The 15,092-nt window shown below is 44.5% G+C and overlaps 2 protein-coding genes across 2 annotated transcripts in view; both read right to left on the reverse strand.

The window, feature by feature from the left end:
• Positions 1-6,516, reverse strand: part of LOC111980768 (ornithine decarboxylase antizyme 2-like) — an 8,874-nt gene extending 2,358 nt beyond the window's left edge. The window contains 4 exon segments of the mRNA XM_024011742.2: positions 844-1,010; positions 2,552-2,638; positions 2,640-2,691; positions 6,299-6,516. Coding sequence (XP_023867510.1) covers positions 844-1,010; positions 2,552-2,638; positions 2,640-2,691; positions 6,299-6,423 — 431 coding nt within the window. The 5' untranslated portion in view covers positions 6,424-6,516.
• Positions 6,517-10,630: 4,114 nt separating this feature from the next.
• Positions 10,631-15,092, reverse strand: part of LOC111981112 (inactive tyrosine-protein kinase PRAG1) — a 43,384-nt gene continuing 38,922 nt past the window's right edge. Inside the window, exons 6-7 of the mRNA XM_024012261.1 lie at positions 13,730-13,999; positions 10,631-13,557 (exon numbers count right to left, since the gene is read on the reverse strand). Of these exons, the coding sequence (XP_023868029.1) occupies positions 12,751-13,557; positions 13,730-13,999 (1,077 nt within the window). The 3' untranslated portion in view covers positions 10,631-12,750. The remainder of the gene's footprint in view (positions 13,558-13,729; positions 14,000-15,092) is intronic.

The raw sequence follows: 15,092 nt of genomic DNA on the forward strand, positions 1-15,092 counted from the left end.
ATAGTAGATTGACAGGCTAGTGATTTAGCTGTTTGTTACTCATCTTGTTGTCTGAGGAAAACTAAATGTGGACAGTTCTTCGAACATCTTCAGAGTGCACATCAGAATTCGTTAAGAAGTACCGCGTATCGTTGCATCCTCGACTTGTATGTTCTCTTCATATAAAATAGTAGATTGACAGGCTAGTGATTTAGCTGTTTGTTACTCATCTTGTTGTCTGAGGAAAACTAAATGTGGACAGTTCTTCGAACATCTTCAGAGTGCACATCAGAATTCGTTAAGAAGTACCGCGTATCGTTGCATCCTCGACTTGTATGTTCTCTTCATATAAATGACCATCATGTAAATATGATTTCCGTCATTCTGAGCAGCGTGGGTGGACACCTTAATATGAATTACCATAATCTACACCTTAATCAGGTTACGCACCCACTGCATATGGGCCCGTAAACTTCTCAAATGTCCAGTAAATTAAAATGTTGCCGGTCAAACGTCCAGAGTCACCCTGATAGAGGGGCATCCTGAGTGGCAGTGGTCTAAGGACTGCATCGCTGTGCCACTAGAGATTCTGGGTTTGAGTCCAGGCTCTGTTGCTGCCAGCCGCGACCGGGAGACCCATGGGGTGGGCATTGTGTCAAGAAACAGRGCGGCTTGGTTGGGTTGTGTTTCAGAGGACGCATGGCTCTCGACCTTCGCCTCTCCCGAGTCCGTAGGGGAGTTTCAGCGATGAGACTAACTACCAATTGGATACCATMAAATTGAGGAGAAAAAGGGGTAAAAATAAATKAATAAAATATACCCTGATAGGCATCTCCACATACAGAGCACTCTCCCTGTCCTCACCTCTCCTTGCTGCCCTCGGGGAGGGGGTCTATGGGTATCTCCACATACAGAGCATTCCCACTCAGCACCGCGTCCCAGTTGATCACCCTGGAAACAGTGAGGCGGCTCTGGAAGTGGAGTATCCCGGGGCGACCGTTCCCCGCCGGCTCCGCTGTCACCGTCAAGTTCTGGAAAACCAATAAACAGAAGGAACGTTAATGATTAAAAACAACTCCTTGGACAACRTCATGGTTGTGTTCACTAGAGCACACCGTTTCAATAGAAAGGAAATAGCTGTGTTGTTATTAGACAAGTTCAGGCAGTACATCACTATATGCAAATGTTTAAAATGTATTATACTGGGTGAGTCACCATTGAGACCATACAATACATAAGACACAAGACGAATCAAAACAAACATATCACTTCCCTTAAACTCAATCTAAACTGTCCAAATGAGGCCAGTGAGTCTAATTTCAAGGTGGCCCGAAAGCTATTCCRTGAGCTGGGGGCATAATAACTAAAATAATTTCCCCCAGGTCAGTGGAGAACCGCTGGACCTCCAGAACCAGCCAGTCCAGAGAGCGGTTCTGAAAAGTTGCTGGATCTTACGTATTAACTGGAGGTCTCACGGGTCTCCACTGACCTGAGGGGAAATTATTTCCGTTTTTATGCCCTCAGCTCATGTAATAGCCTCTCAAGAAGGGCTTGGTAGAGTTTGCAGTCAACCAAATAATTACTAATGAATCATAGTCAGTAGAGGGTGACGGGACCTTTCCTATATAGTACCAGTACGCGACTGTCATTTGTACTCTCTGTCGGTCGACCTGCACACTGCAATAGGACACGGTAGTAGCAGAAAGAGTGAGCCTGCATATTACTTCCCCTATTACTTCACACAYATAGCTAACAGAGCCATCACATGACAGGATGTGGCCATGGCATCACCATGAAAACAAGAGTTTCTCTCTCATTCCTTCCTGAAATGTCAGTTTGTTTTGAACGCTGAGTGAATGACAACGACCGGTGTGTAATTGTTGCCTGTTTTGTATGTGTTCCAAAATGGCACCCTATTCCCTATATAAGGCTCTGGCCAAAAGTAGTGCACTATAAACCCTTCCAAAAAAAGATTGGAGTCAGAGTGCAGTAGTGTAAACTCATGTGATACCCCATAATGAAAGCTAAGGACTAGATAACAGGATATGTAACAATGAAACCTGGAGAATAGAGGCGTTAACAAAACACAGAGAAGTGAAATTACCAGCTGTTTACTACCCTTCCCCCAAGGACCAAGMAGCCTATTCACGACATTAGAATATAGTACGACGATCACATACTAGCTGTAGGCCCTGTGTATGTCATTCAGAGTACATGTATGAGACTACAAACTTAGGGCGGCAGGTAGCCCAGTGGGTAAGAGCATTGGGCCAGTAACCYAAAGGGCGCTGGTTCGAATCCCTGAGCCGACTAGGTGGGGGGGGAGAAAACTCTGTCGATGTGCCCTTGAACAAGGCACTTAACCCTAATTGCTCCTGTAAGTGGCTRTGGGTAAGAGCGTCTGCTAAATGACTAACACGTAAACGTAAAATGTAATAAGTTTGCAACTGAAAATATAATCTTCTAACAATATTTCTTTGTAGTATGTGACGAGTGTGCTTGATGCAGTGGAGCATTATGTAAGCACTGCATTTAACAAGCAGGTCGTGTATGTGAGGGTTGATGTACTCACGGAGTCGAGCGGCCGAGATGAAGAAGTGTGATCCCGTTGACCATTACCTCGCCCACCTGGGATCTTCAGGGGTGGGAGAGGGGCATCAGGAGCACCACAGAGGCCCRGGACCACGGGAACTACTACAGTGCAGGGAAAGACTGGCCACACACACACAGAGAAACAGAGAGAGAGAGAGGGCGGGGGGTTAGGCCCACAGATACTACTTCAATGCAGGGACAGGCAAGACAGGATGAGGGAGAAACAGGGGTTTGTTTACGCTAACGTTCGCATTTCATTGCCACCGGTTCTCCATTGTATTTCTAAACCCAAAGGAAGCAGAGCCTAAAGAKACCAATTCCCGTCTGTTTCTAGGCTAAACACAACAACGTAGGAGGTGGGGCTGGTTTTCCTCACGTTATTATTACTATCCTATCCTGCAATTGAGTTTTCGTTATTGTCCCCCGCGATGAAATCAGGGATGGGACGGTGGATTGGTCTCGGTCCATCCTTTAGTCACACGCCATATCTCAGAAAAGCACTGGCTCGATTTTCATGAAACTTAGGTGAATGACGAGTCTTGCCATTTACAAAATTACACTGATTGGCCAAAGATGGGAGCTATAGTAATTAACTGAAATTTGTGAGTCACAACAGAGAGGAAGAAGAGAAGCAAGAGGGATAACTGGCCCCAAAATCTGTCTTCTCCAGCAGGTGGCGTTTTTTCCTTAGGCACACGACATGGAGTGGATTATCTGAAGAGACGGGTACCCAGGCTAAATGCCTTCCATTTTTGAAGATATTTATTTTCATTGTTATATAGCGGTCACTTGAGTATCTGGTTAATATAATGGATACGATAACTCAAATGTTAGTCACACGCAATTGGCCCAAGGGGGCGGGCGCTGCATCATTCGTGGKGGATGACATGTTTACTCTTGCCTTGTTATAAACTGACAAAGTGCTCCATTGTGGCACATTTATCAGTGTAAATAAACCTAGACCTACCTATGGTTGAATTAGTGATGCAACAATAGGACTTCCAAAACTCAGATCCTGTTATGTGAATCTTACACTTGTGTTGCCGAGTGTATTTATTTAGTGCAACAGGCTAACTAGCTAACAGGACAGGAGTGGATTAGTAGCACAGGCTAACTAGCTAACAGGACAGGAGTGGATTAGTAGCGCAGGCTAAGGGGCAGCCAGGGATGCTGGAGTGGGTGTCTGAAAACAATGATGTGCACTACAAAGCTCACAGGCTCACTGCAGTGAGATGGGCCAGTAAAGTGGATGCAATACACAGCTTTTGTGTGATCTTAAAACCTCCCATGAAAAACCGTACTATATTTTTTGTATGTGAAATAGCATCAGCTCTTCCTTCATAATTGTGATCAGAATCTGTGCATTATTAAGCACATAATATAAATGACACAGTAGGGCCAGGTTTCCTGTTAAAACGGAATGTATTAATCTAAGGCAAAACAAGATCAACAAACACATCCGCCATCATATGTCAGTAAATGTAAATTCATTGGTCAACGCCACAGCGGGTTGCAGAACATCTGATGAGGCTGACTTGAATGTCGACAGGAAGGCACCACAATGAGGAGCGTGCACAATCTAAACTAAGCTTCTACCTGATTACCTACGATTAAAACTATATGACCCTAAAACCTGACAATGATCGCTAGAAGTCAAAAATATAAGTAGCTTACTACATGGAATAATGAATTCATCCCATGTAGATATTTAATTGTTTCATAAGGGTTGGTAGCCAGCAGATCCGACCGGCTTACTTACAGCTGCACTAGGGTCAGACAGGATTCCTGTTTGGAAGACACAGCGGGGCCAGCATGAGATACGGCTCAGAAAACATACCTCAATCCGGGGATGAGAAATTCGTTGAAATCCGAAGTTTCCCATTAATCCAACTATTACACAGAAGATTGAATYGAAAACTGCCATGCTAGGTAGCAGAAGTCACAGCAGTCATTTTGGAATGGCAGTGTAAGCCACTCAGCTCTGCTGTTCAACGTGACATGCCATTACAGCTGCTGTGGCTACTGCTAGCTAGCATGAGGACTAAAGCATTCAATCTTATCTGTGTAACAGTTGGGATAAATGGAACAATTCGGAGTACAACACATTTCTCATCCCCGGATTGAGGTAGGTTTTCCGAGGCATACACTACATGACCAAAAGTATGTGGACACCTGGTTGTCGAACATCTCATTCCAAAATTACAGGCATTAATATGGAGTTGGTCCCCCTTTGCTGCTATAACAGCCTCCACCCTCCTGGGAAGGTTTTCCACTAGATGTTGGATCATTGCTGCGGGGACTTGCTTCCATTCAGCCACATGAGCAATAGTGAGGTTGGGCACTGATGTTGGGTGATTAGGCCTGGCTCTCAGTCGGCATACCAAAGGTGTTTGATGGGATTGAGATCCACACCGATCTCGACAAACAATTTCTTTATGGCAAGTCAGTTAAGAACAAATTCTTATTTACAATGACGGCCTACCACTGCCAAACCCTGACACTGGGCCAATTGTGCGGTTCCGTTCTGTGAGCTTGTGTGGCCTACCACTTCGCGGCTGAGCCGTTGTTGCTCCTGGACGTTTCCACTTCACCATAACATKACTTACAATTGACCTTGGCAGCTCCAGCAGGGCAGAAACTTGACAAACTGGAAAGGTGGCATCCTATGAAGGTGCTACGTTGAAAGTGACAGATCTTCAGTGAGGCCATTCTACTGCCAATGTTTGTCTATGGAGATTGCATGGCTGTGTGCTCGATTTTATACACTTGTTAGCAACTGGTGTGGCTGCAATAACTGAATCCACAAATTTGAAGGGGTGTCCACACATACTTATGTATCTCTCGGGGCTCCTTGGTGTTTCAATCTAAACCGGAAGCCTGTCAGACCCTAATCCAGCTGTAAGCAAGCGGGTCAGAAACTCCAACTCAACAATACCGAGACATTATGATGCCCAACTACAATAATGTTGTATCATTTTGAGGGAAGAATAGTATAATGGCGTAATGTTACAATATAAATGCTTTTGTGATGTCAAGACGGAGAAACGACTATTGTTGCGTCACTGAGGCCTTATTAAATAATCAAGTGTGATGTGATTACAGAGACAAACGCAGCAATCATGGATGCAGATTCCCACATTACAGTGGAAAGGGAAATGTTTTTATTCTGTTTTTGAAGTTTATCCGTGAAACGACGAGCCATTCTAATGGGTTTCATTTGTGCCCTTTAACTCATACACCAGCCAACTAGCTACCTGACTATGTTAATGCTATAGCTACTAACGTTATGTTTTCAGGTGGAAAGATAGTTAGCCTAGGTACTATGCCAACGTCAACAATCTAACGTTAACTCATCTTATATAGGTGTCATTGGCAACCAGTGAAACATAGAAAACCCTAACCATTTATTTATGTTACGTGTGTAAAGTGATAGTATCTTCCTAAAAGATCTTGATAACGTAACTAACCGTTAGCCTAGCTTCTGTTAGATAAGTGCCGTAGCTAAGCTAGTTTAGCACAATAGAATAGAAGATGACTAACTGMAAACAATTTAATTATTTTCTAATTAATTCTGGATATTTTTCATAGATTACTTAGCTAACCAGTTGTGGGTATTTTGTGACATAGTAAATTAAATCCCAGTTTATATTCGTAGCTACTTCCTCGTCACTGAAAACAATTGCTAGCTACCATCCCCCACTTGACTTTGCTGTCTGTCTCCACTTACTTGCCAATCATGTCACAAATACTATTACTTAAATCCGCCATGGTAGTATAGCACTGTGGTTTTCCTTCTTTCTCGCGAGCAAAGCAATGACTGTTTAAGATCCGCTGGAGGTTGGATTTTACCATCCGGCCTCGGGTAGAGACACGACGGGCTTCTGACTGCTCACTGCAATGGTCGGCTGAGTAATAAAGCCCGATCTGTGCTGAACTCAAGCTAAATGAGCCCCGAGCTACGTAGAGGGAAACAAGCGATACGTAACTAGAGGTGAAGATAGCTACGTGGGGGCGTCTTCTGTGCAAGTGGAAAAGTACCAAAGCCAGCAAACTAACAACAAAGACAGACAGTAGGTCTGATGTTTGTGACCAAGGTAAGACATGTTGAATCTGAAGCCCCCATGCAACATTAAGTTACATTTCATTTGATTGAAATGTACTGAATTATTAAGAGGTCTGTAGAGACTTGAATAAAGGAACACAGTGGCAATTAAATGGGTTAATTAATAAAGGCCTTATTCATATTATTGCCCATTTAAACTTTAGTACGGTACATATTTGTGTAGGTTTACAGATTTTTACTCTAGCCTCCCCTGCAATATAAAATACCACTTTCACTTTGCCATAAAAGCATGTCTCCATGAACCCAACAGTGGACTGCAGAGACTGCAATAGGCTACATGCACGTTCTCGCCAAGCAGGTTTATCTTTTTGGGATGAGGATATAGCATTGGCTTGTTTACCTGGCTATAAATGCCACTGTCTGTCTGGTGGGTAAGCTTTAAGGAGTAGCTATTTATCTTGAATGCTATTACCAGGGACAAAGTAAGGAATGTCCTAAATGGCTCRCTATTCCRTAGGTGCCATTTGGATTGGAATTTAGCACAAGTCAGTGCTTGAGTTGAACCCAGTGACCTTTTACCTTGGAGTTAAACATAACTTTAATACATAACTCAGTTGAATGGTGACAAAGCCACTGGCTGGACCTTATACAAGTTGCCACATCTAATCTGGATTATGAAGTATAGTACCGGTAGACAGACAGTCTTGTATTGAGATGTGAAGCCTATTGAGAGAAATTTAGGCTGATTTGTTTCCTTGAATTGTCTAAAGCCCCCCCCCCCCAATTAAAAACGGCAGACTATTATTATAATTATAGTTGGGCTCCCGAGTGGCGCAGTGGTCTAAGGCACTGCATCTCAGTGCTAGAGGTGTCACTAGAGACTCTGGTTCGATTCCAGGCTGTATCACAACTGGCCGTGATTGGGAGTCCCATAGGGCGGCGCACAATTTGCCCAGCGCCGTTAGGGTTTGGCCAGGGTAGGCCGTCATTGTAAATAAGATTAACTGACTTGCCTAGTTAGATAAAGGTTAAAATGAACCAAATGGCACCCCATTCCCTATATAGTGCACTAGTTTTGACCAGAGACTTTTGGATAGTGTGCACTATTAAGGGAATAGTTTGCCATTTCAGACACTGACCTAAAGTGCTACAGTTTATAATCAGCTCAGCTCTAATACTTGGGGGCCCTGCTGAGATGTTGAGCAAGTCAGCTGCTTGCGGTAGTTTAACTGCTGTAGAGCCTACGTGTAATACGTCATGTTGATCACTAGGTGTCAGCCTTGCATCACAAACACCTGTATCAGATTTGACGTGTTCTTGCTACATTCATTGTCATGTCAGTTATGTTCTATGAAGCCATTTGTTTTATATTTGAGCAATGGATTACATTGTCACTCAAAACCAGCCCTAATAGGATCCCCAACAGACATCTCAGAGGCTGACTGAAGTGGTAAACCARTGTCTCTCTATCTCAGTGTGGCTTCGCTTATTGTCAAAATAGACTCAGTGAAGTGCAGAGGGGGCAGAGGGCTAGTACAGGCTCGTTTTGCTTTTCAGCTGTGTAACCGCTCCAAAAATCCCTCTGTAAAAACTCCTCTGTACTGCAGTTGAACATTTCCCATAGTTTAAGGTATTTAGATMACTGAGAAGGAATCATGATTAAGTACATAGAAAATTGGGCTTGGAACATTGTACTTATTGCCCAATCTGGCTTTGTTTGGCATAGGTATGTTCCTCAGTGCAGATACAATATGGTCTGATCTGTTAATTATACATTCAGACCTCAGGATATCTCATGGAGAAATCTGAAGTGAATTGAATCGTAACAGAGGYTTGGTTTGAGGTAATGTTAATCTACCTATCAATCTAATCATGTACATCTCTTTAACGTCAGTTTGACTGCTATTTGAACCASTCACTTTCACATTTGAATTATTCCTTTGTCCTACTGGTTAATAGAATGTTTAAAGAGAACTATTCTGTGGAACTCTGGTATTTGCTGTGGAATGAGCCTCATGACCTGTGCTCATCGGAGAAACAAAAGAAGAGGGGAGCATTCAGTGTAGCTGCTGTCACTGGGGGTTGTCTGGTGCACTCCACTCACTCACACCCCCCCAACAGTGTTGTCTGTGGTACTCTGAGTTCCTGCTCCCCTAGACATGTAATTCCATTGGTCAGTGCACCATAGCAACACATTCCACCTATGACAAAGGAGCTCTGTGTTTTTGAGTGATATGAAGCAGAAAGCAAAGGAGGATTGAAAGGCACACACACGCACGGTGTGTGTGTATTTATTCCCGAGACCCAAAACCTCCAGACTAATGTTCATCCCATTTCTGCTTCAAGTTCCTGTGTCCAAATCACTAAGGACTTAATGGTCCAAACAGTCGGTAAGAAGGCGTGACAGCACCTCTTCCCCACACACACGCAAACAGTCGGTAAGAAGGCGTGACAGCACCTCTTCCCCACACACACGCAAACAGTCGGTAAGAAGGCYTYACAACAGGAAGTTAAAAAGATTTGGCATATGCCCTCAGATCCTCGAATAATTCTACAGCTGGACCATTGAGAGCATCTTGACTGGCTGCATCACTGCTTGGTATGGCAATAGCACCGCCCCTCGATCGCATGGCGCTACAGAGGGCGGTGCGGTCAGCCCAGGCCATCACTGGGGCTGAGCTCCCTGCTATCCAGGACCTCTATATCAGGCGGTGTAAAAGGAAGGCCCTGAAAAAATAATTACATTTAACATTTAAGTCATTTAGCTGACGCTCTTATCCAGAGCYACTTACAATTTGGAAAGTTCATACATATTCATCCTGGTCCCCCCGTGGGGAATGAACCCACAACCCTGGCGTTGCAAGCGCCATGCTCTACCAACTGAGCCACACGGGACATGGGACCGTAATTAGACTCCAGTCACCCAAGCCATAGACTCTCTGCTGCCACACAGCAAGCGGTACCAGTGCATCAAGTCTGACACCAACAGCCTCCTGAACAGTTTCTATCCCAAAGCCATAAGACTGCTAAATAGCTAACAGAATGTCTACACAGACTATCTGCACCGATCCTTCTATTTTATTTTTGTACTGTCTCTATGCACATTCTACACACACACATATACGCTGCTGCTACTCTGTTTATCATATATCCTGATGCCTAGTCACCTTACCCCTATACATATCTAACCCTACCACTCCAGTATCCCTGCACATTGTCAATATGGTACTGGAACTGACACTGTATATAGCTTACTTACTTTTTCGTGTTCTTATTTCCATTTCTCATATTTGTTCTACTTGATTTTGTAATATTTTTTTTTATAGTACTACTGCATTGTTAGGAAAGAGCAGGCAAGAAAGGCATTTCACTGTACTAGTGCACGTGACAAAAACTTGAGCTCTCCCACTCCAGGGTCAGATTGCAGTGGCCTTCCGTGGAGTGAACTTGACTGGAATGTAAATAGCTAGACAGCAACCCCAGACAGACCTGTTTCCATCTGTAAAACTCTGTAGTATCTCTCACACTGCGGTACTGGGTTATAATTAGCTTTAAGCCAAGGATGAGACAAACAGGAATTTGATTTTGCAATGTGCTGCTGTGAACAATATTGAAAAGGCAGAAACAGGGAGACATTTTTTTGTTCAATTGAACATTTCCACCACAATGAAGGCATTTCATTTGCACAGAGTGCGCTGGTCCTCCTTAAATGGTTTGTATGATCTCCGWATCTGGTCATTTTTTGTTGTTGTAAAATTCCCCAATTTGACTGAAAGCTCCTATGTTAAACTATGTGGAGATGCTTTCACTGGAACTACTGTTCGGTACCACATTTTACAACATGGGCTTTTACATTTCCTTATGGCTCCCTGACTAAGTCATTCTTCCATCCATTAGCAGATATCTTTAAAAGTGCAAACACCACCACACACACAGACAGAACCCACTTACATCCATTGATGCCGTTCACAACCAAAAGACAGACGGAGCATGGTGTGCATGTGTGAAAACATATTTACAATTTATTGATGAATGCAGGTGAGGCTCACATTAATCAATGTGTTAGTGGTCACAAAGACCAGTATCTTTTCTATTCACATAACGATAACAGCAGTGGAATAGAACAGAATTTGGACTGTTTGCCTGCAGCCCCAGGTCATAATCAATGATTAATTCTTGATGAAACAAGAAGAAGTTGAAGCGTGTGTGTGTTCCAAATGGTACCCTTTTCCCTACACAGGGCTCTGGTCAAGAGTAGTGCACTACCCTACACAGGGCTCTGGTCAGGAGTAGTGCACTACGAATGGAATAGGGCACCATTTAGGATGCAGAGAAAACAGAAAGGCCTTCCTCCAGTGACTACTATGGGTTAAAACGATTGGATATCATAGATACTTTTCACTATGGATCTTATCCATTGCAATTATTAAGACCTGCTTGAGGTGGGGCTCGCTATTTGATCTACAACCTCTTTATGTACAAGTTCTGTCCGTCTCCAGACCATTCTGTGAAATTCCAGTTTCACAAATTGCAGAGGGGGCATAGGGGTTAAGATTTACAATTAGGTTCTCAGTCACCATAACATGTATATGGAGAAGTAAAGGCACTGTAACAATTGATAATATCAAAAACAACAATTATAGATGACATTAAAGACATGCTCTGGTACTTTGGCAACTAAGAAAGTATGTTTTAAACCTCCCGCTTTGGGCTGATTGTGTCAGTGCGTAGTTCATACACAATTACTGTTTTAACTCAATTAGCCACGAAATCCCTAGTTTGAAAGTTACTTTTCTTGAAGCTGTTCCGGGCCATTTCCCCCCACATTTCCCCCCACATAGCAATTTGAGTTATAGCCAATGAGTTTCAGTACTCTTGCATTTAAGTGACAGCAAGCAAGAGGCCTGCCCAGCATTATCCAATGAGGTTGCAGGGCAGGCCCAATGGACACAGCAGAGATAGAGCAATGACGTGGTGCAAATACTGTATCTGCACATATGTGACATAGTAAGCCATTTTCAGGGACCACTTTTGGCTCGTGAGTGCTACTRTCTGAACTACTGGCTAAAAGTATGCAAAAGTACCGGAGTATCTCTTTAAAAAGGTAAGTATTGGGGTAAGTGGGACCATAGCAGTGGTGGTACTGGCTATCTTAGTATCGCTTAACTAATGATATACATACTGTATTTTGAGGCATTAGGCAGTACACTTTTTAGATTGGTTCATGTCAGACCATTTCCATGGTTACCATTCCATCTAGGCCAATCAAAACAGCTTTGGTTTCAAGATGGCCACCTTTCTAACCAATACATGTCCTCCTCGTGGATTAACAAGGAGAGATACAACACCAACCACTCTAAACTGAGCTGTAGACAAGGTATCCTTCAGGAACCAGTTTATTCAATTTCAACACACTGGTATGAATGTGTATGCACAATTCAATACACGCCAGTGTCAATGCCTGTGTGTAACATAAAACCAATGTGTGAAAGCAAATCAAAATTAGCTAGCTGCACAGGCACAATCAAACATTTGTCAAGAGTTGCTGGACATAAATGAGGACGAGAGCTCTTGTTTGAAAGGGCAAGTAGTCCCATTGATAAGGACAACACAAAACATTAACACTTGAAACGTCTTGGCAGGTGTGTATACTGACTGTTGTTCATCAATACTAAATAGGTAAGTAAATMTAGGTCTTCCTGCATTACTTCAATCGTCCATTCCATGCTTCGCTCTAACAGCTGCTGTGTCTGGGGTGGAACAGAGAGCGCTCTGATTCTGGCAAGAGAGACTATCCTGTTCTGTTCTGCCCATCGCTGGCCTGCTTGTGCTTTTGGAACGGTTCCTTACCAGCGGGTTTGTGTCTTAGTCCATACAGTAAAGTAAAACAACAGTCTGTAGACATACAGCTGAATGGACAGGAAAGTGAGTGATGCCTTGTTACTTTCATGCATTTGGGTGGAGAGCAGACAGACAGGTTCACATTGTGTCACTGTGTATCCTCCGAGACAGATACAGAGGAAACCCATGGCAGTTCATGGTCTCTACACACTAACACAGTCACCACCAATCCCAATGATTTGGGATTTAGACAGTCTGTCCGGTCAGTGTGTCAGTCACTTGAGTGAGTAGAGCAGTTCAGCTGTATGACACAGGGACAGAGGATGAGCAGAGCTGAAGTACTGACAACACAGCCAGTCCTCTAACTCTGCGTTCCTCTCCGGCTCCAGAGACCTCTCTGCGAACTTCATCATCAGCAGAGCTCTCTTCACGTCCAACCAGTTGAGGAGGCCCTCGTGGCGGGGCCCTTCCCCGGGGCCCAGTCTGTCCCCACACTGCTGTTGCTCCATCAGGTCTTTCCGGGGGCCCCACAGCAGGCTCTGCAGCACCCGCTTGGCCTCCTGAATGTGGATGCGTTTAATGGGGTCCGGCTGGAGGAGTAGCCGGGTTAGTCTCTGGAGTCCAGCGGAGTAGAGAGAGACTGGAGGGATGGGGGGCAGGTCCTCACAGCTGTAGTCCTGTTCTTTCAGTTTCGGGCTGACCTCAAACGGGTTCGGCTGGTGGAGGAGCTCATAGATTAGAATACCGGTTTGGAACTCATCGAATTTCCGGTACTGGGCGGCCGAGACGATCTCCGGGGCCAGGCGGGCYTGGTTGCGTTTGAGGCGGGGGTCATTGTGGGCAGAGTCCTCAGTGTTCCGCTGCTTGGCCTTGGCYAAGCTGGAGATGACCAGGCGGGGGAGGTGCTTCTGGTCGTGTGGGGCGTTGGGGTTGGCCTGCGGGGGGCGGCGGTGTGGGACCAGGAGGAGGTTCTCCAGACAAAGGTCTCGATGTGTCACCCCATGCTCCTTTAGATGGTCCAGACCATTGCACAGCTGCAGCAGGAGGAAGCAGACCCACCGCTCGTACACCTCTGGCTGAGCCTGTTGGGAAAACAAATACAAATGAGACACTGGCAGGCAAAAGTCAAGCAATATTGCGTCTTTCATTCCATGTCCACAATGGTGAACATCGCACCATTCAGTCAACGTTCCACGCTAGTGGCCTTCCTCAAGATAAGATGCAATGAGATGTTTCAAATGTGCACAATCATACCTGGTGAACGGACGCCCACTCCTTGACAAAGTCTGCCGTAGTCTGCTGTGGCACCTCCCGGGTGATAACCACCACACGCTCCTTGTCCCCCTGTGTGGGGTTGGGACTGGGGGGCAGCGAGGCCTCATCAGCGGGGAGCATGCTCCGGGGCACGCAGGCTATGAAGTGGCCACAGTCCTGCTGGAGGTTGAAGTGGGGGGGGACGGTCTGCTGGACGGACAGGCTGTAGAGGTGACCCTGCTTGGCTTCTGAGGTCTGGCTTTTACAGATCTGGCGAGAGAAGAGGAGAGACACCGTGGTTAGAATAGAAACACAGACATAATCATGTGGAGGAAAATGTCTGCCTGGRTCTTAAAATCAAATCAAATTTTATTTGTCACATACACARGGTTAGCAGATGTTAATGCGAMTGTAGCGAAATGCTTGTGCTTCTAGTTCCGACAATGCAGTAATAACCAACGAGTAATCTAACAATTCCACAACTACTACCTTATACACACACAAGTGTAAAGGGATAAAGAATATGTACATAAAGATATATGAATGAGTGATGGTACAGAACGGCATAGGCAAGATGCAGTAGATGGTATCTTAGATATCTGGAGGGCGAAGGGGGAGGGTTAGAGCACAATGTACACAGTGAGGAAAATATTTCTTCCCTGGTTAAGTAAGAGACTGTGGAATATTATCCCCACTTGCTGTCAACAAGCTTTAAATCCTTAATTCATTTAGATCTTGTTTTCAATCCAGTAGTAGCAGACAGACAGTAATTCCATAAGTCTACCAGTCTAACTACAAGCAGCAATGAATGAGTTTCATCATCTTTAATACGAGTAAAAGTCAAACACTGTGGTTATGTKCCAAATGACACCGTATTCCCTATAAAGTGCATTACTTTTGACCAGTCATATAGGCCCTAGTCAAAAGTAGTGCACTATATTGGGAAGTGTGGCATTTGGGACGCAACCTGTCCATCTCTCCCACTTTACAAACACAGCTGAGCCCTGATATGACACAGGCTACGTCCCAAATGCCACCCTTTACCCTACTTAGTGCACTTCTTTTGACAGGAGTCCTATAGGCCCTGGTCAAAAGTAGTACACTATAAAATGAATATAGTGATAATGAATACGGTTCCATTTGGGCCGTAGCCATAGTGATAATGAATACAGTTCCATTTGGGAACGAGGAGGAGATAGAAAGACAAAAAGTCAAAAGGTCTCTCTTCTAATCTCTTTCTCTCTCAGTACTAGTAGGCTAAGTAACACCTCCCCTCTTCTCTCTCCTCAGTACAAGGCAGGCTAACAGTAAACGACCTCTGCTTGCTCTCTGCTGCTCTCGTAATGCAGGATACAGGATCCTA

This window comes from Salvelinus sp. IW2-2015, linkage group LG20 (assembly GCF_002910315.2).
Source record: "Salvelinus sp. IW2-2015 linkage group LG20, ASM291031v2, whole genome shotgun sequence".
Classification (NCBI taxonomy): Eukaryota; Metazoa; Chordata; class Actinopteri; order Salmoniformes; family Salmonidae; genus Salvelinus; species Salvelinus sp. IW2-2015.